Genomic DNA, 26124 nt, shown 5'->3' with positions numbered 1-26124 from the left:
GAGCGGCCTGTGCGACGTCGTGTGCGTGCGTGGGAACGCCGTCGCTCCCAGAATCCTTTTCTGTTCCAAGATGGCGGCATCTCCCTCTTTGCGGTGAGGTCGGAGGAGGCGAAAGTGGTTGGGCGACAGCTGAGGGGAGAAAAATACATTAGCGAGGTAAGAGTGGGTTTGGGTTTAAGTCGGTAGGGAAAAAGAGACTTAAGAAACTTGCCTGGTATTTTTAAAATTTCTATGAAGAGGGTCGGTTTTTTGAGGTCGTTGCTGAGAACTTTCTCACGTGTGTGACGTCACTACAGGGGCCTTAAAAGGGGGGGGGGGTGCCTTTTCTGCCTTTAAATAAGATATTTAATGTACCCTTTGCATTTTCTGCTACTGGACGGGTAGCCCTCAACTTACGTCCCCAATGGAGCCCAGAATTTATGTCGCTAAGTGAGGCAGTTTAAGTGAGTTTTGCTCCATTTTACAACCGTTGTTGCCACTGTTATTAAGCGAATCCCTGCAGTTGCTAAGTGAGTCACACAGTTGTTAAGTGAATCTGTCTTTGGAGAGACGATCTTGGGTAAGCAAGAGAGACTCGACATACAACCATTTGTTCAATGACCGCTCAATGTTATGATGGCACTGAAAAAAGTGACTTATAATCAGTCCTCACACTTAATGATTCATCGCAGCCTTCCTGCTGTCACATGATCAGAATTTGGGTAGTGGGCAACCAGCATGTATTTATGAAGCTTGCAGTGTCAGGTGATCACCATTTGCAATACAGGTAGTCCTCAACTTACGGCCACAACCAAAATTTCTGTTGTGAGGTGAGATCATTGTTAAGTGAGTTCTGGCCCATTTTACAACCTTTCCAGCCACCATGATGAAGAGAATCACTGCAGTTGGTAAATAAATGTCAGGTGAAGCTCCATTCAAAATCCAAGAAAGAAAACCTTAGACTCCATTGTTATAGAGAAAAGGACTTTTATTGAAAATTGAAGCGGTAGCATCAGAAGAAATACAAGATCTGAGGCAATAGGCACAAAAATCACATATAGAAAGTTACCCATATTCCCACCCCCAATAGTTCAAACTGGCCATCCAATCTGAGATGTGTATAATGTTGTGTGGGTGCATCTTCATGTGGCGTTTCACACATCTGGTATGCAAAGACGGTTGACCTTGGCCTGAACAGATAAGAGGCTACATCTGCACAGTAAGCATAATCAAGAAACTATCCCAACTATTTTACAATTCACCAGCTTCATCCTCCAGCACCCTTCCCCCCACGAGGCCCAATTATTCTTCCCTCCCCGTTTACAGATAACAAATAATCAGAATTGGAAGGGACCTTATAGATCATCTAGTCCAACCCCCTGCCCAAGCAAGAGACTCTACTACACCATTGCTGACAGATGGCAGTCCAGTCTCTTCTTGAAAGTCTCAAGTGATGAAGCTCCCATAACTTCTGTTCCATGGGTTGATTGTTCTCTCTGTCAGAAAATTTCTCCTTATTTCCAGGTTGAATCTCTTCTTGTTCAGTTTCCATCCATTATTCCTTGTCTGATCTTTGGGTGCTTTGGAAAATAGCTTGACCACCACCCCCTTCCTCTGTGGCAGCCCCTCAAATATTGGAAGATGCTATCCTGTCTCCCCTGATCCTTCTCTTCCCTAGGCTAGCCATGCACAGTTCCTGCAACCGTTCATCGTATGTTTTAGTCTCCAGTCGCCTCATCATCCTGGTTGCTCTTCTCTGCACTTTTTCTAGAGTCCCAACATCTTTTTTATAGTGTGGTGACCAAAACTGGATGCAGTACTCTAGGTGTGGCCTTACTAAGGCTTTATAGAGTGGCATTAGTCCCTCCCTTGATCTTGATTGTATCCCTCTGTTAATGCAACTTAGGATTCCATCTATGGCAGCCAGAAAAGACAAGCAAAAGAAGGATACTTGGAGGCTAACAGTAAATTAGTAACTCAGTTGTTAAATGAATTTGGCTTCCCTATTCTTTGCTTATCTGAAAGTCGCAAAAGGGGATCATACGACCCTGGGACACTGTGACCGCCGTAAATATGAATAAGCTGCCAAGCAGCACGAGTATAAATCTCGTAGCCATGGAGATGCAGCATATTGGTCATAAGTCATTTTTTTCAGTGCCGTTGTAATTTGAAACGGTCGCTAAGTGAACTGCTGTACCTTGTGGACTACTTGTATAAGGAATACCTGAGACTGCATTGAGTTGGCATGAAGCAGCCCTGTTGAACTTCCACCTGTCAGCAGCACTGTTGGGATCTGACAAATAAATAAATTTGTCAGCACCCCCTAGTACCGTGTTTCTCATATAATAAGGCCGGGTCTTTTTTTTTTTTTTGAGCCCGAAAAAATGGCTAGGCCGTCTTTTCGGGGTGACTTAATTCCCCCCTTGCATCTTTGGGCGGACGGGCAGCGACAGCTTGGATGTTGACCTCGGCGTTGGTGGGGCACTTCGTATGGGTCAACGCAGGTAGCACCATATCCGGGTGTGCAACAAAAGTATTTCCTAACGGCAAGCCCCACCACCATTCCCCCATTTCGCATGTTTTAATATAGGCCTTAATTTGGGGGAGGGGCTTAATTTCATTTCATGCCTATAAAACATGCTGGGATTTCCTATTGGGGGAGGCCGTATTGTTGGAGAAACAGGGTAGTTTATGTGCTGTATGACCACACAAAACCAGAAAAAGTGTCTGGACCATAAGGAAAGATTAGGCTCTTATAAACAGTGGCTGTGAGTTGAGGGTTACCTGTATTGATTTATCTTTTTTATTTTTGTTTGTTACTGAAAGTAATGGCCAGTTAGAAGCTAAATCAAAAGAGAGAGGGCAACTACCTGAAAAACTTACAGTGAGACAGAAGTTCGTCTGGATTTTAAGCCCCATTACAGGTATCCTTCAACTTATGACCACAATTTGAACCCAAGGTGGTCCCTTCCAACTCTTTTTACTCTATTGTCATGCCCCCATCGGAGTCTGAATTTGAGGGGGAAGACGAACAGCTGACAAAAGAGCAGGAAAGTGGCTCTGTTGGCTGTGTAGAAAACTGGGGAAGGGCAGAGTCAGGCTGGGCACAGCAGGGGAGAGGGGTTCAGATGAAGACCAGGGCCCACCCCCTCTTCATTCTAGGGTGCGCAGAAGAAAGCAATGTGGGTTGTGTGACTTACAAGGAAGGAAAGGGCCCCCGATACCCTTCACAAAGCACACCTGAGGATGGAGTTTAAAGGAGAGGCAGTTGGGAGGGGCGTTTGTCGGGAACAAACGCTGAATTCATCTAGTGTTGAGAGTTGTGGCCCGCATTCCTGGCATTCCTCCTGGCTGTTTGAATTATTGCCGTAATTATTGCTGTTTGAATCTAGCCTTGCTGGAATTATTGAGGTGATTCTTCGCTATCTTGTTCTGCTGGAGTGATTGCAGTCATTCTGCTTACAGTGTTTGGACTGGAGTATCTGCAGCCAGAGGCTGTTGCAGGTTCGTGGGAGAGCTTTTCTCCCAGCTGGAGAGTAAACAGGATGTTGGGAGCAAAGTTGGAGCAAATAAAGGGACTCGTACCTGTTCTCTGGCTGTGTTGCCTTCCTGCCACGCTCCGGGGTCATCACATCTATTCTTGCTTAAGTGAATCAGTGCTGTTAAGTTAGTAACATAATTGTTTCACTTAGCAACTGGCTTCGTCTGGTTTTGCTTGTCACAAGGTCCCAAAAGGGCATTGCAAGACTCCGGGACACTGCAACTGTCATAAATACATGCCAGTTGCCAAGCATCTGAATTTTGATCACGTGAGCCACGGGGCTGCTGCAACCGTTGTAAATGTGAAAAGCAGTCATAAGCCACTTTGTGCTGTTGTAACTTTGAACATTCACTAAATGAATGGCTGTAAGCCAAGGACATAAGGGAATTGGTTGCTTCATCTGTTCTCTACTGTAGTTAGAAGGTTGACATAAAGTCCCACTCAGAACATGTTATGTTACCGCAGTCCATCCTAAATTAAAGCAAACAGGAACCATAATATTAGGACATCGATTGAACCAATCCTTTTAAATTGTAGCTGTAGCTTTTCAGCTGAAAGCATGATATCCATGGAGATTCTCAGTCATCCAGATCTTGGTTGTCCCAAAGGTGCTTTTTTCAAGAGGCAACAGGACTTTCTGGTTTTTCTTTGAAGACTTTTCACTTCTCATCCAAGAAGCTTCTTCAGCTCTGACCTGGATGGTGGGGATTGTCTGAATGAAATCCTTACATTCACCATCATTCTATCAGAGCTGAAGAAGCTTCTTGGATGAGAAGTGAAATGTCTTCCAAGAAAAACCAGAAAGTCCTGTTGCCTCTTGAAAAAAGCACCTTTGGGACTGAAAGCACGATGTTTCCATTAACTGCCTAATGTCAGGATGGTTGTCTAAGTGCCAGAGTTGAGTAATTATGCAAAATGTGTACACAGGTAGTCCTCGACTTACGACTACAACTGAGCCCCATATTTCTGTTGTTAAGTGAGGCATTTGTTAAGTGAGTTTGTTAGGAATAACATGGTTACCTAACGTAGTTTGGGTAAAATAATATATATAAACTATGATAGTGAATTTAAGTGTGTGTCACTTTAACTGCAAAGCATGTAATTTTGGGTGCGGCTGTAAATCGCCATAAGAGGGAGCAAGAGAACTGGATTGATTGCTGGCTTACTGGATTGCTTGCTGACGATGATGGATTGTTAACTGCGTGTTCTCTGCTGTTGCTGAAGGAAGAAAAGAGGTTTTACTTCTTCATATCTCTACTGCGAAGAGATATATTACTGGACTGATATTGTAAGTTTACTGACCTCTTTTTCGACATTGGACTTTGCAACTGATTAATCCCGGGCGGACTGAACTAGTGTATGATATATGGACTGTTTGACTATGCTAAAACTCTTTACTGGAATAAACTATTTAACTAGCACAGTGTATCTGTTTTACTGAGTGTAAGCTACAAAAACGTTTGTCTCACATATTTGCCTGCCTGCCTGACTACGTGCAGATTCTGCTAGGGTGTATATCCCTAACAGAGTTTTTACCCCGTTGTACAACTTTTCTTGCCACAATTGTTCAGTGAATCACTGGAACTTTTAAGTTAGTACCCCGGTTGCTGAGTGAATCTGGCTTCCCGTTGATTTTGTTTGTCAGAAGGTTGCAAAAGGGAGACCACATGATCTTAGGGTACAGCAGCAGTCATAAATATGAACCAATGGCCAAGCATCTGAATTTTGATCACACCATGGGGATGCCACAATGGTCGTAAGTGTGCAAAATGGTCATAAGTCAAACATTTTAGTGCCGCTGTAACTTTGAACGGTCAGTAAATGAACTGTGATAAGTCAAGGATTACTTGTAGTCTTTTCACTGTTGTAAGAGGCAGGAATATTGCTGGCCTATAGAATATTGTTTTGCAAAAGAGTAAAGACTGCATGAGTTCACAAAAGGACATGGTCTCCCTGGTTCATAATCTAATCTGTTCATAAAGTGTATGGACAGGCCCTGGTATCTTATAGCCTTGTTGTTTGTTCTTGTTTCAGTCAAAAAGGATTTGGTAGGTATAGCAGACAACATAGAAAACACTACTGTGTAAAGAATGGCTCAGCCCTGAACTTCTAAAACTGACTTTTGGGTAGAAACACAGCACAAAATAATTATTCAGGGTGCCATGAGATAGAAATTTTAAAAAATCCAGTTTCCTTCAAAACCCCATAAAATGTTTCTCTCCTGATAAAGAAGTCAAGTTTAAATCTTTTTGTTAAATATTGGGTTATTGGTCATATTCTCTGGATGGTTTTCGTCATTTTAACTGTTCTGTGGTTTTAGAAGTGTAAACCTCCCAGAGTCACTTGGCTGAGATAGGTGGTTTTTAAAATTGAATGAATATATAATTTGTCTTTCACTGAGCTTGAAGCAGCTCAAAGATTTCTTCTCCTTCCTGTTTTATTTATAATTGTGTCTTCTACTTCAAAAGAGGTCTTTTTTTTTACTTCAAAAACAAATTCACATGTTATTTTACAGGTGAGTTCTTTTAAGTGGCTTGCTATTCATTGTAGGGCTGTGTTTCTTATTATTTTGAGAGCTACTTTGGTCTAGTGCTTAAAACACCAGGCTATGAAGTGGGAGATGGTGAGTTCTAGTCCAGCCTTAGCCATGAATGATGGTTGCATGACTTTGGGCCAATCACCAGGACACAGTGAGTTTTAGTCCCTCCTTAAGCATTAAAGTTAGCTGGGTAACCTTGGGCCAGTCACACTCTGTTAGACCAACCTAGGGTTGTAGTTGCAGGGAAAACAGGAAAATGGTGTGTTCGATATGTTTGCCACCTTGATCTCTTTAATAGATCAGTAAAATCTGTTTCTCATTTGTTAACCTGGCTCTCTGGAAGGACGGTCTTTTGGGTTTCCAAGAAACAAATCTGCATATAGAATAGAATTCTTTATTGGCCAAGTGTGATTGGACATATAAGAAATTTGTCTTGGTGCAAATGCTCTCAGTGTACCTAAAAAAAAGATACATTTGTCAAGAGTCAAGAATCATCAGGTACAACAGTTAATAATAGTCATAGGGTACAATAAGTAATCAAATCATACTAGGAAACAGTCAATATAAATTGTAAGGATACAAGCGACAAAGTTAGTCATACAGTCACAAGTGGGAGGGGATGGGTGATAAGGAGTGACGTGAAGATTAATAGCAATAGCAATGCAGACTTTGTAATAGTTGAACAGTGTTAAGGGAATTATTTGTTTAGCAGAAGGGTGGCTTTTTGGAAAAAACTGTTCTTGTGTCTAGTTCTGGTGTGCAGTGCCCTATAGCATCGTTTTGAGGGAAGGAGTTGAAACAGGTTGTGAGGGGTGTGTAGATATTTTCACAGCCCTCTTTTTGACTCGTGCAGGATACAGGTCCTCCATGGAAGGCAGGTTGGTAGCAATTGTTTTCTCTGCAGTCCTAATTCCTCTCTGGAGTCTGTGTCCTGTTGGGTTGCAGGACCAAACCAGACAGTTGTAGAAGTGCAGATGACAGACTCCATCCTTCCTCTGTAGAACTGGATCAGCTGTTCCTTTTGGGCAGTTAGAGCTTCCTGAGTTGGTGCAGAAAGAACATTCTTTGTTGTGCTTTTTTGATGACGTTTTGGGATGTTAGGTGTCCATTTTAGATCTTGTGATATGATAAGAGCCTAGAAATTTGAAGGTCTCTACCGTTGATACTGTGTTGTCTAGTATTGTAAAAATATCTGAATGATTTCCATTTCTCCCTTGCAGAAAGCCCTGAAAGGAAAGAGCTGCCCCACCCACCGCTCCCCGCCGAAGAAGCCATGGCCGCAGTGGTGGCCAAACGCGAAGGCCCCCAGTTCATCAGCGAAGCGGCTGTCCGGGGAAATGCAGCCATCCTGGATTATTGCAGGACGTCCGTCTCCGCTCTCTCAGGAGCCACCGCCGGCATTCTCGGCCTCAACGGCCTCTACGGCTTCATCTTCTACTTCCTGGCCTCCGTCTTACTCTCCGTGCTTCTGGTGCTCAAAGCCGGGCGGCGATGGAGCAAATATTTTAAATCCCGGAGGCCTCTCTTTACCGGAGGACTGATCGGGGGGTTATTCACATATATTCTCTTCTGGACTTTCCTCTATGGCATGGTACACGTTTACTAGGTGGAGGAAGGAGGCATCCTAGTCAGAACAAGCTCTGAGGAGAGACAAGCCCGCTCCTCTCGGTTGCCCTAGAGCCGGGGATCCTGGCCCATTGCTTGCACTCTTCACACACGCTCCCTAACATACGTCAGAAAGGCAAGCCTGCTCATGAAACAGAATGTGAAACGCTGCCCCCCCCACCCTTCAGATTTTAAAAAATGGCTTGTAAATAACCCATCCTCCATGTCCGGAGGGACGTCCCAATTCTTCTCGGTTTATCTTTTCTCGCCACCAAGCTGCTAGAACTCTGTCCTTAACCCCCCTTAGCCCGACTCTTTTGGAGACTTTCATTGCTTGTGTAACCAGATCTACTATTTTGGAGAGGAAAAAAATAATAATAATATCTATATCAATAATCCCGTGCTTGAGCGGTTTTGTGTGCACCTTGATTGAAAAGACTTCAGAAGGAAAACCAAGAGTTTTCACAGCCTTGTTTACAGGCAGGCTGTAAGGGGTAGGTACAGGGGTGGGATTCAAAAAGTTTTTTAGCAAGGGGTTCCTCTGCCCCGTTGCTGGGTGGACATGGCCATGGTGGGTGTGGCCTAGTTGGCCTCCTGCACTGGGGGGGGGGCATATTTGCTCTGCCCAGACTCCAGAGGCTTTTCTCAAGCCTCTGGGAGGGTGAAAATGCCCTCCCGGGCTCTGGAGGCCGGAAACAGGCCCATTTCCAGGCAGCCTATTTTTCGCCCTCCCTGAACCTATCCCTAGGTAGGTGGGGGGGGGATTGAGGGACGTTTGGCTTGAAGCTACTTCCAAGTAAACATTTGCAAGGAGTTCGGTGGGAGTTTGATCTTGAAGTGGGGCAGGTGGGTGGGATTTATAGGCCATGTTCATAAACCCAGCCAGCGTGGCCAAAGGTGATGGATGCTGGATCTTGACCTTTGCTCCCCATCACCTCAAGGTTGGTAGAGACCCAGTTCTCTCATACCTACTCAAGGTAATGCAGGGGTCTCCAAACCTGGCAACTTGGAAGACTTGTGGACTTCAACTCCCAGAATTCCTCAGCCAGACATGGCTGGCTGAGGAATTCTGGGAGTTGAAGTCTTCCAGTTGCCAGTCCCAGGAAACTATAAATATCAACTTATCATTTTGGAATTTAAGCAGGGGTTGGGGTGGGGGAGAGAGTTCCTTTGCTGACTTTATTTTTGAGCCTCTCAAATGCTGCTGGGAACAAGGTGCAAGGCTAAATCAAGAAGATGTAATGCAACTGAAGCCAGAGGGATCATGCCACTTCTGTGGTTCTCTCTGAGCTTGGTGGTTTTCTTGCAGACATCTCATTACCCAACTAGATAACGTCTTCAGTGCTAGAACGGAGTGGTGTGTGCAGGGAGGAGGAGGATGACTGTTAGGTGTTCTCTGGGCTTGGTTGTTTTCTTGCAGACATTTCATTACCCAACCAGGTAACATCATCAGTGCTAGAAAGTATGGGAATCGCTCCCTGTTAATATATAGTAGCATATGCCCTGCCAGGATATATTCTCATATTCTCTCCCTCCTTCTCCCTCTCCCTCCCTCCCTCTCTGTCTCTCTCTCTCTCTCTCCCTTTCTCAAACACACACACACACACACACACACAGGGTTTTGTTCTCTGGTTGCTTGTTTGGTGTTAATTCCTTCTTAACTGAGTGTCGACAGAGAGAATATATTCTGGTCTTTTCGTTTCTTTCTTAGCTTTTAATTGACTCTCTTGAATGGTATGTAAATGTGCTTCATCTCTACGTATCTATTGATAGCTGATAGTCTATTTGTCTCTTAACGAATTCCACCCCAGCGCAAGCTTACTATATATAAATAGGCAGCAAATCCCACCATCACACATACTGATGATGTTATCTATTTGGGTCGTGAAACGTCTGCAAGAAAACCACCAAGCTCAGAGAACACCAAGGGCCCCACAATTCAGTCCTGAACTATAAATATTCTCATTCTTTTTTTTTTCTACACACACGGTTAAATGTTATTTGTCTAATGCATTCCTCTTCCGCTATTTATACATCTTTTTCTCCTTTAACTTAAAAAAAAATCCCAGTTATTCTGTCATTTTCTGTTTCTCAGCAGTCCTCTGGTTATACTTATATTTTAGTCATGCTTGATGTGCCACAATTTTACCTATTCTTTTTTTTTTTTTTTTTTTTTTGAGATTTAAGGTGGTAAGCTTTCTAAATTCATCCTCACATTTCTGTGTATTTAGGATTCTCTGTGCAGAGATTTCTGGATGGAGATGCTGAAACAATGAAAGTACACTGAATTCAGACTCTCAGACTTAAAAGTCACACTCAGGAAAAATCTAGCAGAAAGCAAATTGTCCTGGGCACCAGAAGCAAGGTGGAGAAATAGGTCATTTTGAGGTGGTTTGGGGGCTGTTTGCTTTTTTTCTAACAAATATTATTGAAAGTCCTAAACAAAAAACTACGCGTTATAATTTAAAAAAATATTAGTGGGAAAAGGTGCCATCAGGCTCCAGATTTTTCACCTTAAAAGAGAAACAGATGAATTTCTGGAATCTTGAGTTAAATCAGTGGCTATTGGTAACAATAGTGGAAAAGGCTTATTTGTCCAGTAAACAGACCGAGATGTTGCATTCTTAATCTAGGCTTAACAGGATCCTGGCTGGCAGTGATGAGAAACAGGCTGTTAAAATGGATTTTTTTGACAGTTCTGGTTCCTTTTTAGGGAAGGTTGAAGTTACACAGAAACGACCACAAACTTTTTGCTCTCTTCCTTTTCTTTGCATTTGTAAAAGCCCACGTAGCCCAGCTTTTATAAATAGACAGCAAAGTATTTTTTTTTTTGCAAAGTCCACTTTGGAGACACAGGAGAGGTCTTGGGGGAAAAAATCAAAGGATTTTCCTTTTCTGACTGCACCTCAATGCTTCTTCGCTGGTACTTTTGTGAAATCAAAATTCAGGGGGAAACATGCAAATGCATTATTTTTTGGTCACAATCTCCCATTTGCATTCATTGCTTCCGTGTCTCAGCAAAGAAACTGTAAATTTCGGTCTGTGTTAAGAGATGTTCAAGCTTGGCCACTTTAAAACCCGTGGATTTCAACTCCCAGAATTCCCCAGCCTTCTTCGTGGCAGCCCCTCAAATATTGGAAGACTCTGCTATCCTGTCTCCCCTAATCCTTCTTTTCATTAAACTAGACATACCCATTCCCTTCAACCATCCTTCATATATTTTAGCCTCCAGCCCCCTAATCATCCTGGTTGCTCGTCTCTGCACTTTTTCTAGAGTCTCAACCTCTTTTTTACATCGTGGTGACCAAAACTGGGTGAAAATATTCCAAGTATGGCCTTACCAAGGCCTTATAAAGCAGTAATAACCCTTCACCTGATCTTGATTGTGTGTTCACTCACCTTGACCTGTATTCACTCACCTCCACAGTGAAATCTACCACCCAGTTCTGACACACACTCTCCCCCTACTGACACAACTGCATTTTAGCTGATTAGTAAACCAGCCCGCATTTACTGCTGTTTTCTGTATTCTGTGTTTAACATGACCATGAATTACAACGTACTTGCCATTTTATTTCCAGGTTCGGGCAAAAACGGCCCATAGCAAACAGTTATCGATGGTGGCAACCAAAAAATACGGTCATAAAATTGGGTGGATGTCCCCCTTTACAACCGTCACAACTTACGACTCATGGGCAGGCTCCTTAACGGTCATAAGTCGAGTGCTTGCATTGACGGGGTTTGTAGATCTGCTGTTTGGGAAGGAAGGAAGCAGTTGCTGGATTGTAGGCAGCCCTCGACTTAGAGCCATTTGCTTAGTGACTTAATACTTAAAGCTTCCTCCTAATTTCCTCGCAATAACCACCCTGTGAGGATGTAAAGCAGAGGTCCCCAAACTTGACAACTTTAAGACTTGTGGACTTCAGCTCCCAGAATTCTCCAGCCAGCATAGCTGACTGGAAAATTCTGGGAGTTGAAATCCACAAGTCTTAAAGTTGCCAAGTTTGAAGACAGGAAAGGAAAGGAAGGAAAGGAAAGATGGGAAAGGAAATGAGAAAAGGAAAGATGGGAAAGGAAATGAGAAAAAAAAGCCCAAACTGCAAAAAGAAACACAATAACAAACACAACAATCTCTCTTACTTTATAGTTTGTTTGTTTTTTAAAAAAACCTCTAATCTATTTCTTTCTTCCAAAATCATGTTCATTTTTTAAAACTTTTCAGTTCAACCCACTTTATCTTTTAAGCATACAGAAATTCCTGGTGAAGCCGCCCTCAGGAGTATGGCTTGTAGTTCCGTAGATAATATTGATTTAATTCCTGAGATTTGCCACTCTGCACCGGTCATAAAATAAGACCTGGGTTGTGTGTAAATTGCAGAAAAAAAATAAAATTTAGTCTCTCTTTTTTTCCCTGAAGTGGAGGTTCAAGGCATGCCAATGACCAGCCCATCTTCACCGTGGAGTTACGTTTGATGAGTTGGTTGGATGCTGGAGAATTGTTTATGCACGTTGCAGGAATTTATTTAGAATGCCGGCCTAATCCCACAGGCTGGAGAATGGTTTATGCATGTTGCAAGAATTTATTTTGAATTCAAGAATTTATTTTTTGAATTCCACAGGCTCAACAATTTGCAGGAAGAGATTCAAAGCGGATAGCAGAATGGGAAGCAAGACGGCTAAAGTCTTGCTATCATATAATTTCAAACAAGTGTCAGGATTCCAGCAGTGACCCCCATTTAAATCATGAGTCTCGAGCCAATTTTTCAAAACTTCAGAAGGATTTATTGGGAGCTAACATGGTGGCACTGCCTGGGTGTAGCCCACTCTGAGGCACATAATTCACTGTCACCCTTGACCCTGGTTTTCCCACACTCCCTGGGTGTATCGTAATTCTCCAATGATACACATCCATAGCCCAGAGTCATCAATCCAGTTAGATATTCCCATGGCAGAAATTTCAGTCACCTAGTTACTATCTTTGAAAACATTTATGGAATGCACTTTTGGTTTCCAAGCTGCTGCACTGCTCCCCCCCCCTCCCTTTCTGTTGGAAACTCTAAAAAGACCAGAGAAATATGCTCCAGAATATCCTTATTCTCAGAGTCGCTTTGAAGTGCGAGACGGACGGCAAATAAATTTGATAATTACAGGTAGCCCTTAACTTATGACCACAGTTCAGCCCAAAATTTGTCGTTAAGTGAGACATTTGTTAAGTTTTGCCCCCATTTTACGACGTTTCTTGCCACAATGACTCGCTGAGGTTGAGAAGTTAGTAATACAGTTGTTAAATGAATCCAGCTCCCCCATTGGCTTTGCTAGTTGGGAGGTTGCAAAATGGGATCACGTCAGCTCATCAAACATTTCTATGCCTGTTTTATAGTTGCCAACAGGAAAGTGGGGGAGGAGTTTGGAAGTGCAGTGCAGCAATTTGGAATCGAAAGTGTATTCCATTCATAATTTGCAGAGATTGTAACTAGGCGACCGAAGTTTCTGTCATGCAAAACACTAATTGGAGAACATGATTGGGGACTCTTGGCTATGGATGTGTTTCGTTGGAGAATATGAATTATGATGCATCCAAAGAGGTGGGGGAGAAACCAGGGCAAGGGTGACTATCATGCCCCGTGACAGGAATGTGATTCTGAGGGGTAGGTCAAACAGCTGCCTGGGAGTGTGGCTCTGGTGGCTGTGGAGGAAACTGGGGAAGGGCACAGTCCAACTCGGCATTCAGAGGAAGACCCAGGCCCATCCCTTCTTCATCCTAGGGCACGCAGGGAGGAACAGATAAGGGAGCAACATGGGTTACGGGGAAGAAAGGGGCCCTGATTCCCATCATTAGCTGCAGCTGGGAAAACAGGATAAAAAGGGTGTTTACGCACAGAACCGTGCTGGAAGCAAAGCGTGCATTATCTTTGTCAAGTCTTAACTGGGTTCTGGCGTTCTACCAACCATGTGCGTTTTGTTATCTTTTGAAAGTCTGCAATTCCTTATCCTGCCCTGTCTCGTTAATTGCTGCAGCGTGGTTTGTGTTGGTTTTTATTTATAATTTAGATGTACTTTGGGTTCGGACTGAATTTCTTCCCTTTAAAAACTGTTCTTGGGAGAGTTTTTTTTCTCCAGCCGATGATAACTGGACATTGGGGGCCAAGTTGGAGGAATTAAAGGGACTTTACCTACTTTTGTGACTTTGCTGCTTTTGTGTCATGCCCCTTTGGGTCATCCTAGTGACAGTGAATTACGTGTCTCAAAATTGGCTTCAACCAGCTCCTGCTGACATGTTCGCTTCCAATAAATTCATTTGAAGCTTGGCTCGAGGCTCATGATTTAATTAGGGCAACTGCCGGAATCCTGACACACATTAATCTTTGGGCACAGGAACGGTCACCAGTATGAGTCAGTTTTGATTTTGATCCCAGGATCATGGGGGCTGCTGCAAAGCTCGTTAAGTGTGAAGTCTTATGGCTGAAGTCGCTTTTTTTTCCAGTGCTGTTGTAACTTCGAACCGTTACTAAATGAATTGTAAGCCGAGGACTGCCTGTAATAAATGACTGTGGCAAAGCAAAGCAAAGGTGGTATCCATAGTAATAGGTGCCTTGGGGGCAAACCCAAAACAACCCCAGCACCACTTGAAGGCCCATTGGCATTGACAAATTCGCCAACAGTCAATTGCAAAAGGCGGATTTACTCATAATAGCTGACATCCTGCAACGAGAACTTTACCATCATCAAATATCCACATCTGCCTTTTCTGGGGTCTCGGGCAGGACTTTTTGTTGTTGTCATTTAATGACCTCGTAATCCCTTGTGGGATGGAGTCGGGGCAACTGAACGGGACTGAGTGTTTACTGGCCGAATGCCCTTATTGCCAATACGGAGGTGGTGGTTGTTTTTTTGCAGCAGCAGATACATTCTCATTGTGCCCCGAGAGAGAAATATCAGCCGCTACCTAGGATCGAACGCTCAGCCTTCCTGATTGTGGCGCAACCTCTGGGCCACCGCACTATTCTTGGGGAAGGACTCGATGCCAAATGCAGTCTAATCATCCGGTCGACTGCGCGGAGAACAATGATAATAATTTCAAGGTGGACAACCGTCCTCTCCGCTCCTCAATGGCCTTTTGACATACGCTTGGCAGCTGCTGTGTTAGGTTATCCAGAAGCCACACAAAAGAGAATGTATATCCGCCACACCGCTACGGTCCTCACTCAAGATTTCCTGGCAATTTGGTTTCGGTTTTAAACCGTTAAAATCCTGCCGTGTGCAGTATCCTAGGTTCAGGATGCCGAAAACGAAGGCAGTTTAAGAGTTTAAGCGAATCCCTTCCTGCAGCTTTCTGTGGTCCGTGGTTTCTCTTAACAACGGATGGCGTTGTGATGAGTGGTTTCCAGAGAAAAACACAGCATTAGGTCTCGACTGTCTGTAGTTTTTCAGGTTGATCCAACTGAGATAAAGAATCTTCACTCTGGTTCCCTGACTGGTTCCCGTCGACGGTGCTTGCCGGTAAAGTGTTTTGGGTGTTTAACCTACACGAGGAAAAGTTGGGAAAATCAGCAAAATGTGGAGTCTCTAAGCTTGGTGGCTTTCTAGCAGATGTTTCATCACCCAATTAGGTAACATCATCAGGACTGTTGAGTGTGGGGAGAACAATCAACCAATGGAACAGAAGTTGCCCTCGGAAGTTGTGGGAGTTATCATCACTTGAGACTTTCAAGAAGAGACTGGACTGCCATCTGTCAGAAATGGTGTGGGGTCTCCTGCTTGGGCGGGGGGGTTGGTGTAGATCAGCATTCACCGACCGGTGGGCCGTGAGAAAATTTTGGTGGGCCGCAGAGAAATCTCACCCCCAGAGTTACCCCCAAAGCAATTAATCCAGGCTGCACAGAAACAAGGCTGTGCTGTCCACGTGGCCTGCGGGAACCCTCTCCGCCCCATTCACTCTTTACCTGGCAAACTTACCTGCTAAATTGCTATTTTCCCTTTTTCCGACCATCATCTGTTCTGCTGTGCCGGGAGATTTAGATTAGCTAGGAAGCAGGAAATGGTTGGATTTCTTGCTTTCTAGCTAGTCTTTAGATCTTCGGCTCTGCTTTAAGTACAGCCGAACCTCCCTTAGGACTGAAGGTTTGCTTGCAAGCAAATTCAGTGCAGACTCACAGCAAGCGAATTTGAGAGACTGAGCTAGCCGATGGCAGATAGATAGATCACTGAATGATTCTGTGAGCAACTCAATCTGCCTGCTTTGCCTGATTTTGCGTAAAAGTTGCTCTTTTTATAAAAAATTCAAAATGTACATACATGATGTGAGTTAACTTTGTGAGTTTGCTTGCAAGCAAATTCTATGTGACAGACTGAGCTAGCCGATGGCAGATAGATAGATTTCTGAATGAATCTGTGATTCTGTGAGCAACTCAATCTGCCTGCCTGCTTTGCCTGATTTTGGGTAAAAGTTGCTCTTTTAAAAAAAATATATATCAATATTTATATCAATATTTATAATATTTACATGCAAGCCATGCCCAGCCAGTCACATGACCACCAAGCCACACCCACAAATTAGGCCACGCCCACAGAACCAGTTTGTGGTCCCTGGGATCTAAAATTATGAATTTGGTGGTCCCTGAGGTCCAAAAGGTTGCCGACCCCTGGTCTAGATGACCTACAAGGTTCCTTCCAACTCTGATTATCTGTTTATCTGTCTATACACAGCTAATCCTCGACTTAACGACCACAATTGAACCCATCACAAATATGAACCAGCTGTCAATCATCTGAATGTAAATCACGTGGCTGTGAGGATGCTGCAATGGCCATAAGTGTGAGAAATAGTCACAAGTCACTTTTTTCAGCCCTGTTGTAATTCTGAATGGTCACTAAACTAACTGTTGTAAAGTCGAGCGCTATCGGTAGCTTGTCCTGGGGTGGAGTTTGTCAATACACTAACAGACTATCAGCCATCCAAAAGAGAGGATAAAAAGCTAAGAAGGAAACAGACTAGAATATATACACTAGTTTACCCTGCCGGTGTTGGTGTATGCGTCATTTTCTTGGTGCTTCCTTGGTGATTGTTCTCTGCTTGATGGTTTGCCTGCTTTGATGGTTTAATCCCCGCCTATCTGCATTGCTAGAAAAGATCTGTTCCAGATTTATTTTATTAGTATTTCCTTGTTAGCTTTTTAATGTCTTTTTTTTTTAAATGGTGTGTGAATGTGGTTTATCTCTATGTGTCTGTAGATGCTGTTGTGTCTGAATGCCAACCTTCCAGGAATTCCCTAAAGTTTTTTTGCAACGTTCCAAGGGATTTTTTTTAAGATTACTCAAGGCTCCTGTGATCTAGATCCCATCATTTTGAGAGCGGCATCCCCATCTCGCGACCCTCCACAAGGATGGAAGATCTGATACAATCTTCCCTTCCTTGTCCCGTTTCAGCATTTGGAAGGTTTACACACTTTGCTTGGTGATGGACCATCAAATCAACGTAGACTATTACCAACTACATAGGTAGTTGTTGTTTTTTTACACACTATTTTACACAGAACAGAATTACAGAGTTGGGAGGGACCTTGGAGGTCTTCTAGTCCAGCCCCCAGCTAAATCAGACATTAGACAAATGGCTATCCAGTCTCTTCTTAAAAGTCGCCAGTGATAAAGCACCCACAGCGCTTCTGAAGGCAAGTCGTCCCGCTGATTAATTCTTCTCACTGTCAGGAAATAAGAAATCAATGAATCGAGAGGGCTTCGCAGCTGCAGGCAACCTACCTCACTTCTTCGTATTTTTTCCCCCTGTAAAACTGGCTCTTTCGGAGAAGATACAGCAGCACCAAGTCGCAGAGAAACGCCCCCTGGGTGGGTTGGATGGCAGAAACAATTCCAGATAAACAGAGCGGAAAATCCACGTGCTAACCATAACTTTTTAAAAAGGTTTCTTATTTGCAGTGGCGTGCAAATAAATGAGGGTTTTTAAATTATATTTTATTATGCTTTATTTTTAAAGCCAAAAGCGCAGCTTTAAATGATCAGATGAACCTATATCCGTGATGGTGAACCTATGGCATGCGTGCCGCAGGTGGCATTTGTGCCAGCATACGAGCTGCAGGCAAACTTAACCTCACTGCGCATGTGGACCGCCTCACAACTTATTTTTGGCCGATTTGAGGCCTTTTTCGGCCTCCCAGAGGCTTGAGGAAGGCTTCTGCAGGCCTTGCAGGCCGAAAACTAGGCCCGTTTCATCATTTCCCGTTTTTCCAGAAATACCGGAAGTGACAAAATGGGCCTAGTTTTCGGCCTGCAGAAGCCTTCCTCAAGCCTCTGGGAGGCCGAAAAAGGCCTCAAACCAGCCGAAAATTAGCTGTGAGGTGTAGTGCAGGTAAGGGGGTGGCAGGTGCGAGTGGATGGGTGGGGATTGCGTGCACATGCCTAGGGGGCAAGGGGGCACACATTGCCTTCTGGGTGCTGGGAGCACAAGCGTGTAAGCACATGCACAATTTTTGGCACAGGAGCCCAAAAAGGTTAGCCCCCACTGATCTATATATATAAAAGCGAAAGACCCCTCACGCATCATCACAAAATCTCCAGAATCTTAAAGCCTACAAACTTGAAATTTGGCCCGTATGTTCCTCTTGGCTTCTAAGGGCTCACTAAGAAAGGATTTTTCCAAATGACCATCAGAGCTATTAGTATTTCCTATATTATTGTTATTAACACGCTCTGATGCTAAGGAGTTCTGTTCCCCCTCCCCACCTGAAAAGAAATCTCTTCCAAATGCAAAACACAAGCAGAGGAGAGGAGTTCTGTTAAGAGTTTGCAGCCTAAATTCAAGTCCAGAAAGCACACAGATGACTGATTCAGCAGGATCATTAACTTCTTTATAAACATAAAATGAGCAAAGTTTACAATACCATTTGTAGATTCTTTCAATGTGACATAAGCAAAAACGCAAGCAGCAGCAGATATTAGTTTCAGCAAACAAGTTTCACTTTAGTTCAGCAAGCAAGCAAGACTAGAGCCACACCCAGGCCACTTCTAGTTTCACTTTCCAATTCAGCTCCCATTGTCCGGTCTGTTGCCATGCCTATTCATTGGCTGACTTTGTTACTAAGTTCTATTCCAGTTCATGAATATACTCTGACAAGTTTCAGTTTCAGAGCACCAAGCAGCTTTAGTACAGAACAGTTGAGCTAAGCCACGCCCAGGCTCCTTGCTGCCTCCTTGCTCACACAGCAAATACTGCTTCAGTTTCCAAACAGCCCTCAACTCACACACTGACAGGACACTAGCTAGATGAATACCGATGGATGCTGGTAGGCAGAGGCACATTTCCCCCCTTATTTTCCTCCCCAAAAACTAAGCCCGACCACATACTTTCGTAGCGAAGCATGGGTATCGAGCTAGTAAGATATATAATATCTTAATAACATAGGATACAATAAGATAATACAGGTAGCCCTCAACATACAATTCGAGAGTTTTGTTTAGTGACGGTTCAGAGTTATGGTAGCACTGAAAAAGTAACTTATGGCCGCTTTTCCACACATACGACCATTGCAGCATCTCCGTGGTCACATCATCAGAATGCTTGGCAACTGACTTGTACTTACAACCGTTGCTGTGTCCCGAGGACATGTGATCCCCTTTTGTGACCACCTGACAAGCAAAATCAAGGGAAGAGCCAGATTTACTTAACAACCATGTTAGTAACTTAACCCCTGAAGTGGTTCACTTAACAACGGTGGCAAAAAAAGGTCGTAAAATGGGGCAAAACTCACTTCACAAATGTTTCACTTAGTGACAGACGTCTTGGGCTCAATTGTGGTCATAATTCGACTCCCTGTAATTAGATAATAACATAAGACCATAGTCCTTGGTCTACGGCCACAATTAGGAGCAGAATTTCTGTTGCTAAACAAGGCTGTTGTTAAGTGAACCACACCTAATTTTAATCACCTTTTTTGCCATGGTTGTTAAGTGAATCACTGCAGTCGTTAAGTCAATCGTGCGGTCATTAAATGATTCCAGATTTCCCTCATTGACTTTGCTGGTTGGAAGTCAGCTCACAAATAATGATTGCCTGATTCCAGAATCATAACTTTATGATTCCAGAGTCATAAAGATGTGCTGGTTATCAAAACGCCTTGAATTATGATCCCGAGACCGTGGGAATGCTGCAACGGTCATAAGCACGAGGACTGGTTGTAAGCCACTTGTTTCCAGTGCTGTTGTAACTTTGAACCATTCGCTAAATGAAGGGTTGTACGTCAAAGCCTGCCTGTCATCTTTTAATCATCATCTTCTAACGAACTCATAATCCCTGGTGGGCTGGAGTCTGGGCAACTGAATGGAGCTAGCCGAGTGTTTTACTGGCCGGATGCCCTTCCCTGTTGCCAATGTGGAGTTTTGTTCGGCAGATATATTCTCATTGTGCCCAGAGAGAGAAATATATCTGCCTCTACCTAGGATCGAACTCACAGCCTCCTGATTGTGAGGCGACAACTCCACCCTTAGGCCACCGCACCACTCCTAAGGACGGCCTGTAATCCGACAATAGATCGCTTCCACACCGAATGATTGACCTACCACTCCCATGAGCGCAAGACTGGATCCCACGTTGATTACCGTTGGGATGATGTTAAATTTCCCTGCCTGGAAAAGAAAAGAAAACAAAAGAGAAAAAAAAACGAAAAAGTGAATTTGTGCGATGTGCCCAGATTTTAAAGTTTGTGCAGGTAGTCCTTGCATCACAACCACAACGGAGCCCCAAAATTTCTGTTGCTAAGGGAGAAAGTCGCTAAGTGAGCAACCTTTCTTGCACCAGTTGTTAACGTGAATCAATGCAGTTGCAAAAAGAGGACCGCGTGACCCCGGGACACTGCAAACATCGTAAATATGAGTCAGTGGCCAAGCGTCTGCATTTTGATCACGTGATCGTGGCAAAGCTGCCACGGTCGTGAAGTGTGAAAAACGGTCACGAGTCCCTGTTTTCAGTGCCATTGGATCTTCGAACCGTCACTAAACTGTTGTAAGTTGAGGACTTCCTGTACTGGTTAAGACCAGTGTTTCTTAAATGGGGCCGCTTTAAGCCGCGTGGACTTCAGCTCCCAGAATTCCCCAGCAGGATCACTGGATGGAGAATTCTGGGAGTTGAAGGTGACACAGCTTAAAGTGTTCACGGTTGAGAAACAATGGCTTAGAGCACAGGTGTCAGGGTTCCGATGGACGCCCTAATTAATTCAAGAGCCTCAAGCCAAGTTTCAAAAGAAATCCAATTATTTATTAGGAGCAACATGTCAGCACTTTCCCTAGTGCAGTTGGCTCCGCCCCACGTAATTTACTGCCCACCTATGACCCAGGGTGTGTCATAAATCACATTCTCCAGCAGAGAATTTTCCTGGGCTGTAGAAAACACGCCTCTCCGTCTGGCTCTGGTAACCTGGGACACAGTCTGTAGAAAGGTGTGCGTGGAATGTGCTTCCGGTCATAGCAACCAAGCTGCTCCATCAGTTCTCCCCCCTTCTCCTGCCTATGGCAACTCAGAGCAGACCAGGAATGCTTTACGAGTTGACAATGGGGTATCAAACTTGCGTCACGTTGCTGTCACGTAATATATCGCAACGTTTTTCCCATTCGCGGAGCTGGGGTGGGTGTGGCCCACAAGTGATGCATCCGGTCAGTGGGCCACATGTATGACACCCCTGGCTTTGAGCCTTAAGACAGTTCTCCCAGCGGTTTCCGGTTTGTCGGCCGCGGCGGCAGGATTTGCGAAGCTGCGCGATCCTGCCCGCGCTAGCGTTTTTGGGGCTCCGACCCAGGCGGAGTGCGGAGCTGGGCTGCCCTGCAGGGGCAGCTGAAGGTAGGGGATCCGGAGAAGGGTTTGGGGTGTTGCAGATCCCCTCCCCAGCCGGCAGAACCCCTTTCCCAGGGCGGTGCAGCGGCGGTCTGTAATGGCCGCCACAAAGAAGCTGGCAGCCGGGTAAGAATGCGCAGGAGGAAGTGGAGAAAGTGCTTGAGAGGAGAAAGTCTTTCTTGGTTCCTAGGACTCTAAGACATATTTAACAAAATTCCTGAAAAGTATGACTTTCTGAATGATACCTTCGAGAAGAGGAAAAAAGCGGCAGTTTAATGGTGCTGAAAGGATAGCTTACCCTCTTTTTTTTACGGAATAAAAAAGTGAACATTAAGAAACCTATTTTTTTAGGTGAAAACTGGCTCTAAGCGGTGAGTGGGAAAAGAGAGGACTTAAAAAAATATTTGTATGCTAAGACTTTGTTGGAGGAGATGCCTTAAGGATTGAAAGACTAAAATATATTGTAATAAGACTTTAAGAAACAGATTTGGACTTTCCTTTTCTTTAATTGATACTACCCCAGGAGGAGAGAGTGGGAACTCTGTCTTGGTTTGGACTGACTGAGAACTTTGGGATTGTCTTATTTTTCCTTTGGAATATTTTGGCTGTTGTAAGAAAAAGAAAAGAAAAGATTTATAATGGCTTCTTCTATCGAGGAACTGAGAAAAGACTATGAGCAAGCAAAACAAAATGGTAAAGCTGGTTTGAAAGAAGCCTTCCTTTTTTTAGAAATGGCGCTTATTAATTATCAACAAACATTGCAACAGATGAAGACAGCAGAAGAAGAACAAAGAAAGGAAGCCATCTTTAATAAATCTCAGAACTCGACCAAGAGGAAGGAAGAGGAAAAAGAAGAGAAATAAAGGACTTAAGATTTAAAAAACATTTAAGAAAGGGAAAACAAGGTGCAAAATCAATATAAGGATGGTAAACAAAAGGGAAGAGGAATGCGACAGAGAGGAAGCCAGTAAGGCAGAGGCTAGAAAGAAGGGGGCTAGAAGGGGGCTAGAAAGGTTTGTTGGGGGAAGAAAAGAAAGAAAAAGGTGGAGAAAAGTTACAAAGTTTTGAAATTAAATGAGAAAAAAAGAAATTTTTTTAGGGATAAAGGATAAGTATAATTTCTTCAAAGAGATTTTGCAAGGTACATAAGATGACATTGTAGTATTGTATCAGAAATAGAAAATTTAAATGGTTTGAGAGTTGATAAGAGATTAAAATGTTGGAATGTTAATAATGATTGGTTTGAAAATATAATATGAGGGGAGATTTAGAATATTAAACTTTAATTAAAGAGTTTATTAAGATTATGGTATTGATGTTATTATAAAACTTTCATTATAGTATTTTGTTTTTAATATTTAAATCTATTGCTTAACTAGGTATTTAATTGTTTTAGATGTATTATGCAGTTAGAATGTACCAAGCAAAATCGGATTGGGTATTTTAAAGATTAATTTGATTAATTTAGTGGGGAGATAGAAAGGCATCATACTCTGATTAGTGATTTCAGGAGAAATTTCTTTCTTTTTAAAAGGAATGAGACAAAGGTATAATAGAGAATGGACAAAAGATATAAATATAATGACTCAAATTAAGATGATTAATTAAGATAGAATCAAGGCGAGTGAAATATGTGGAAGAAGTTAATATAGAAGACTTAGAATGGTAAATAAAATAAGTAATGATATGTAAGATGAGCCTGAATATAATTGAAGTCCATGAAAAGAGATACCTGGGTCCAAGTTACTTTCCAAAAAGATCTTTTATATGTTTTGTGTGTTGTGTGATTATGTTGTTTTTTTGGGGGAAATTAATAAAACCTTGTAGAAATATAGAATGAGAATAATGGTAACTAAGTCAGAAAGAAGTAGATGAAATAATAATAATAAAATTGAATAAGAGTGAAGAAGAAATAAAGGAAATTGGATAAGAGGTTTTTGTATGTTTATATGGAAATGGTTTAAAAATAGAATTATAGTTTACCTGACTTGTTAAATTTATAATGGAAAAAGGTTTAAACATGTAATGGAAAATGATGACTTGTGTGTTTTGAAAATTAATAAAACTTGTTTAAAAAAAAAAAGACAGTTCTCCCAGTGGGACTCTATTATTTAGAACAGAGAATAATAAGAGTGGGAAGGGACCTTGGAGGTCTTCTAGTCCCACCCCCTGCTCAAGCAGGAAACCATCACAAGACCAGTGAGTGAGATTCAGCCGGTTCGGCCCGGTTCAAGTGAACCGGATGTTAAATTTACATCTGGTTCGCCGAACTGGTAGTTGAACTGACCTGCTGGACCCATCCACCCCTCCCCTCCCAGAAATCTCCACACAGCCCATTTTCGATGCAGGTAAGTGCAGGGTCCACTTGGAGGCTCTGGGAGGGTGAAAAACAGGCAAAAACCGGAAGTACCGGAAGTTCAGGAAGTCCGGAAATGGGCTGTTTCCGGCTTCCGGAGGCCCTCCAGGGCCCGAGGAAGTCCATTTTCGCCCTCCCAGAGACCCAAGGCAAGCCTCTGGACTCTGGGGAAGGCAAAAAAATGGTCCTCCCGAAAGTTCTGGTAGGCCACACCCACCATGGCCATGCCCACCCAGCAACCAGGCAGAGAACCGGTTGCTGGGATTTTAGAATCCCACCCTGCCCAAGACCCTCACCTAATGTGATCTTCATCTGACTTGACCTCCACACTCACCACACAAGACCACTCACCACACGAACCCTTATAAGTGTCAGGACTCTGACAAACCCACCCCCATTCAAATCATAAGTCTCTAGCTGCATCTCTCAGAGTTAAAAAAAAAAGGATTTATTAGGAGTGACCATGTCGGTGTTACCTGGGTGCATCCGACACTAAGAAACATCATTCATTTCCCCCTTGACCCTGGTCTTCCCCTCCCCACCCCCTGGATGTGTAGACACATCCATAGCCAAAAGTCATCAATCATGCTCTCCAGTAATAATCTTGTGCGCCAACAGCTTCGGCTGCCTAGCAATTATCTGAAGCATTTAAGGAATGCACTGCTTTCCCCCACTCCCTTTCTGCTGGCAACTAAAAAGACCAAAGAAGTATTTTTTTTAGTTGACAATAAGAAGAACACAGACCCCAACATCCCCACTGAAGATGTTACCTAGCCTGGTAGCGAAACATTTGGAAAACCAATTCCACAACCTCGGGGAACGAACCTCTATCTTCATGCTATACCCGAGCTACCGATATTCGCCACCATCGCAAATCTGTGGTGTTTTTCCCCCAGCTGTGCCTCTGACCTCACCTTGCCATTCACCATGATATCGAAACGGATCCCGTAAGCTTTGATCAGCATTCGGAAATCAACACCAGCCGCGTTCCGGTAATACTTGGCAAATCTGGAAAAAAAAATCATCAAATGTCATACGATTAATTTTTCCAAGCGAAAGGAAAAGTCTCTTTTTTCCCCCTTTGGCTTTTATCGCTGGTTGAATCACGACAGACTTTACTGTCTGATTACTGGCAGTCCTCGACTTACAACCATTCATTTAGTGACTGAAATTACAATGGCACTGAAAAAAGGGGACATGATAGTTTTTCACACTTACAACCGTTGCGGTATCTCCATGGTCACGTGATCAAAATTCAGATGCTTGGAAACTGACATGGGTTTATGACAGTTGTAATGTCCTGGGATCATGTGATCCCTCTTTTGCGACCTTCTGGTGAGGAAAATCAGATTCACTTAACAGCCGCGTTACTGCGATGACCCGGGGCACGACACAAAAATAACACAAAGTAGAATAAATTCCCTTTAATGCCTCCAACTTGGGCCCCAATGTCCAATTATCCTTTGCTGGATATCAAACTCTTCCAAAAACAGTCTACAAAGAGAGTAAATGCAGTCCGAAACAAAAGTAAAGATAATTAGAAATAATTAAAAAAAACCAACACAAACCACACTGAAGTAATTAAAAGGGCAGGCCAGGATGATAAATTGCAGACTTTCACAAGATAATGCAACAACCACAGTTAGGAGGACGCCAAAACCCAGATAAGCCTCGACGAAGAAAATGCACGCTTTGCTTCCAAGCAAGGAGCTGTGTGAAAATGCCCCTCTTATACCCCGTTCTTCCAGCTTCAACTAATGAAAGGGATCAGGGCCTTTTCCTCTCTCGTAAGCCACGTTGCTCCCTTCTCCATTCCTCCCTGCGTGCCCTAGGATGAAGAGGGGGTGGGCCTGGGTCTGCCTCTGAATGCCCAGCCGGACGGTGCCCTTCCGCCGTTTCATCCACACCCACCGGAGCCACACTCCCACTCCCTGTCAGCTGCTCCATCTCCCCCTCAGAGTCAGACTCCAACAAGGGCATGACAGTTACTAACTTCACAACTGCAGTGATTCGGTTAACAATCGTGGCAAGAAAGGCGTAAAATGGGGCAAAACTCACTCACTTAACAATGGGAATTTTGAGCTCAATCGGGGTCATAAGAGGTGAAACCTGGGCCATCCATCAGATAGTCAACAGCCCCCAGATCTGGAGGTGGCTGATGAGGAAGAGGAGGAACAGCTGGGTCCAGTGCCTGACGCACAGATGCACAGAAAACAGAGGAGAGGAGAGCAGTGGAGATCTATGGGATGGTCCTTGGGACGGAAGGG

General features: G+C 43.6%; 2 protein-coding genes across 4 annotated transcripts in view; one reads left to right on the top strand and one right to left on the bottom strand.

Annotated features, from left to right (window-relative positions):
• Window positions 1–17: 17 nt before the first annotated feature.
• On the top strand, window positions 18–8060 carry EMC6 (ER membrane protein complex subunit 6). Its single transcript, XM_026688507.2, has 2 exons — window positions 18–156; window positions 7280–8060. Exon 2 carries the CDS (start codon window positions 7333–7335, stop codon window positions 7663–7665), a length of 333 nt encoding a protein of 110 aa, XP_026544292.1. The 5' UTR covers window positions 18–156; window positions 7280–7332; the 3' UTR covers window positions 7666–8060.
• A 6500-nt stretch (window positions 8061–14560) lies between these two features.
• Window positions 14561–26124, bottom strand: part of P2RX5 (purinergic receptor P2X 5) — a 37596-nt gene continuing 26032 nt past the window's right edge. For 2 of the 3 annotated variants that reach the window (XM_087970344.1, XM_087970282.1), the window contains 4 exons: window positions 24772–24865; window positions 20235–20300; window positions 17421–17503; window positions 14561–15187 (listed from right to left, as the gene is read on the bottom strand). In XM_087970344.1, coding sequence (XP_087826470.1) covers window positions 15067–15187; window positions 17421–17503; window positions 20235–20300; window positions 24772–24865 — 364 coding nt within the window. In that variant the 3' untranslated portion in view covers window positions 14561–15066. The remainder of the gene's footprint in view (window positions 15188–17420; window positions 17504–20234; window positions 20301–24771; window positions 24866–26124) is intronic. The other variant, XM_087970374.1, reaches the window with a different exon arrangement.

Source organism: Notechis scutatus, chromosome 1 (assembly GCF_049901735.1).
Source record: "Notechis scutatus isolate UNSWTSFEM ecotype Mainland chromosome 1, rNotScu1.2, whole genome shotgun sequence".
Classification (NCBI taxonomy): Eukaryota; Metazoa; Chordata; class Lepidosauria; order Squamata; family Elapidae; genus Notechis; species Notechis scutatus.
The sequence above is the reverse complement of the archived record's forward strand: the minus strand, read 5'-3'. Positions and strand labels throughout refer to the sequence as shown.

Coding starts and splice junctions, on each gene's coding strand:
- EMC6 (XM_026688507.2), top strand. CDS start 7,333: ATGGCCGCAGTGGTGGCCAAACGCGAAGGCCCCCAGTTCATCAGCGAA.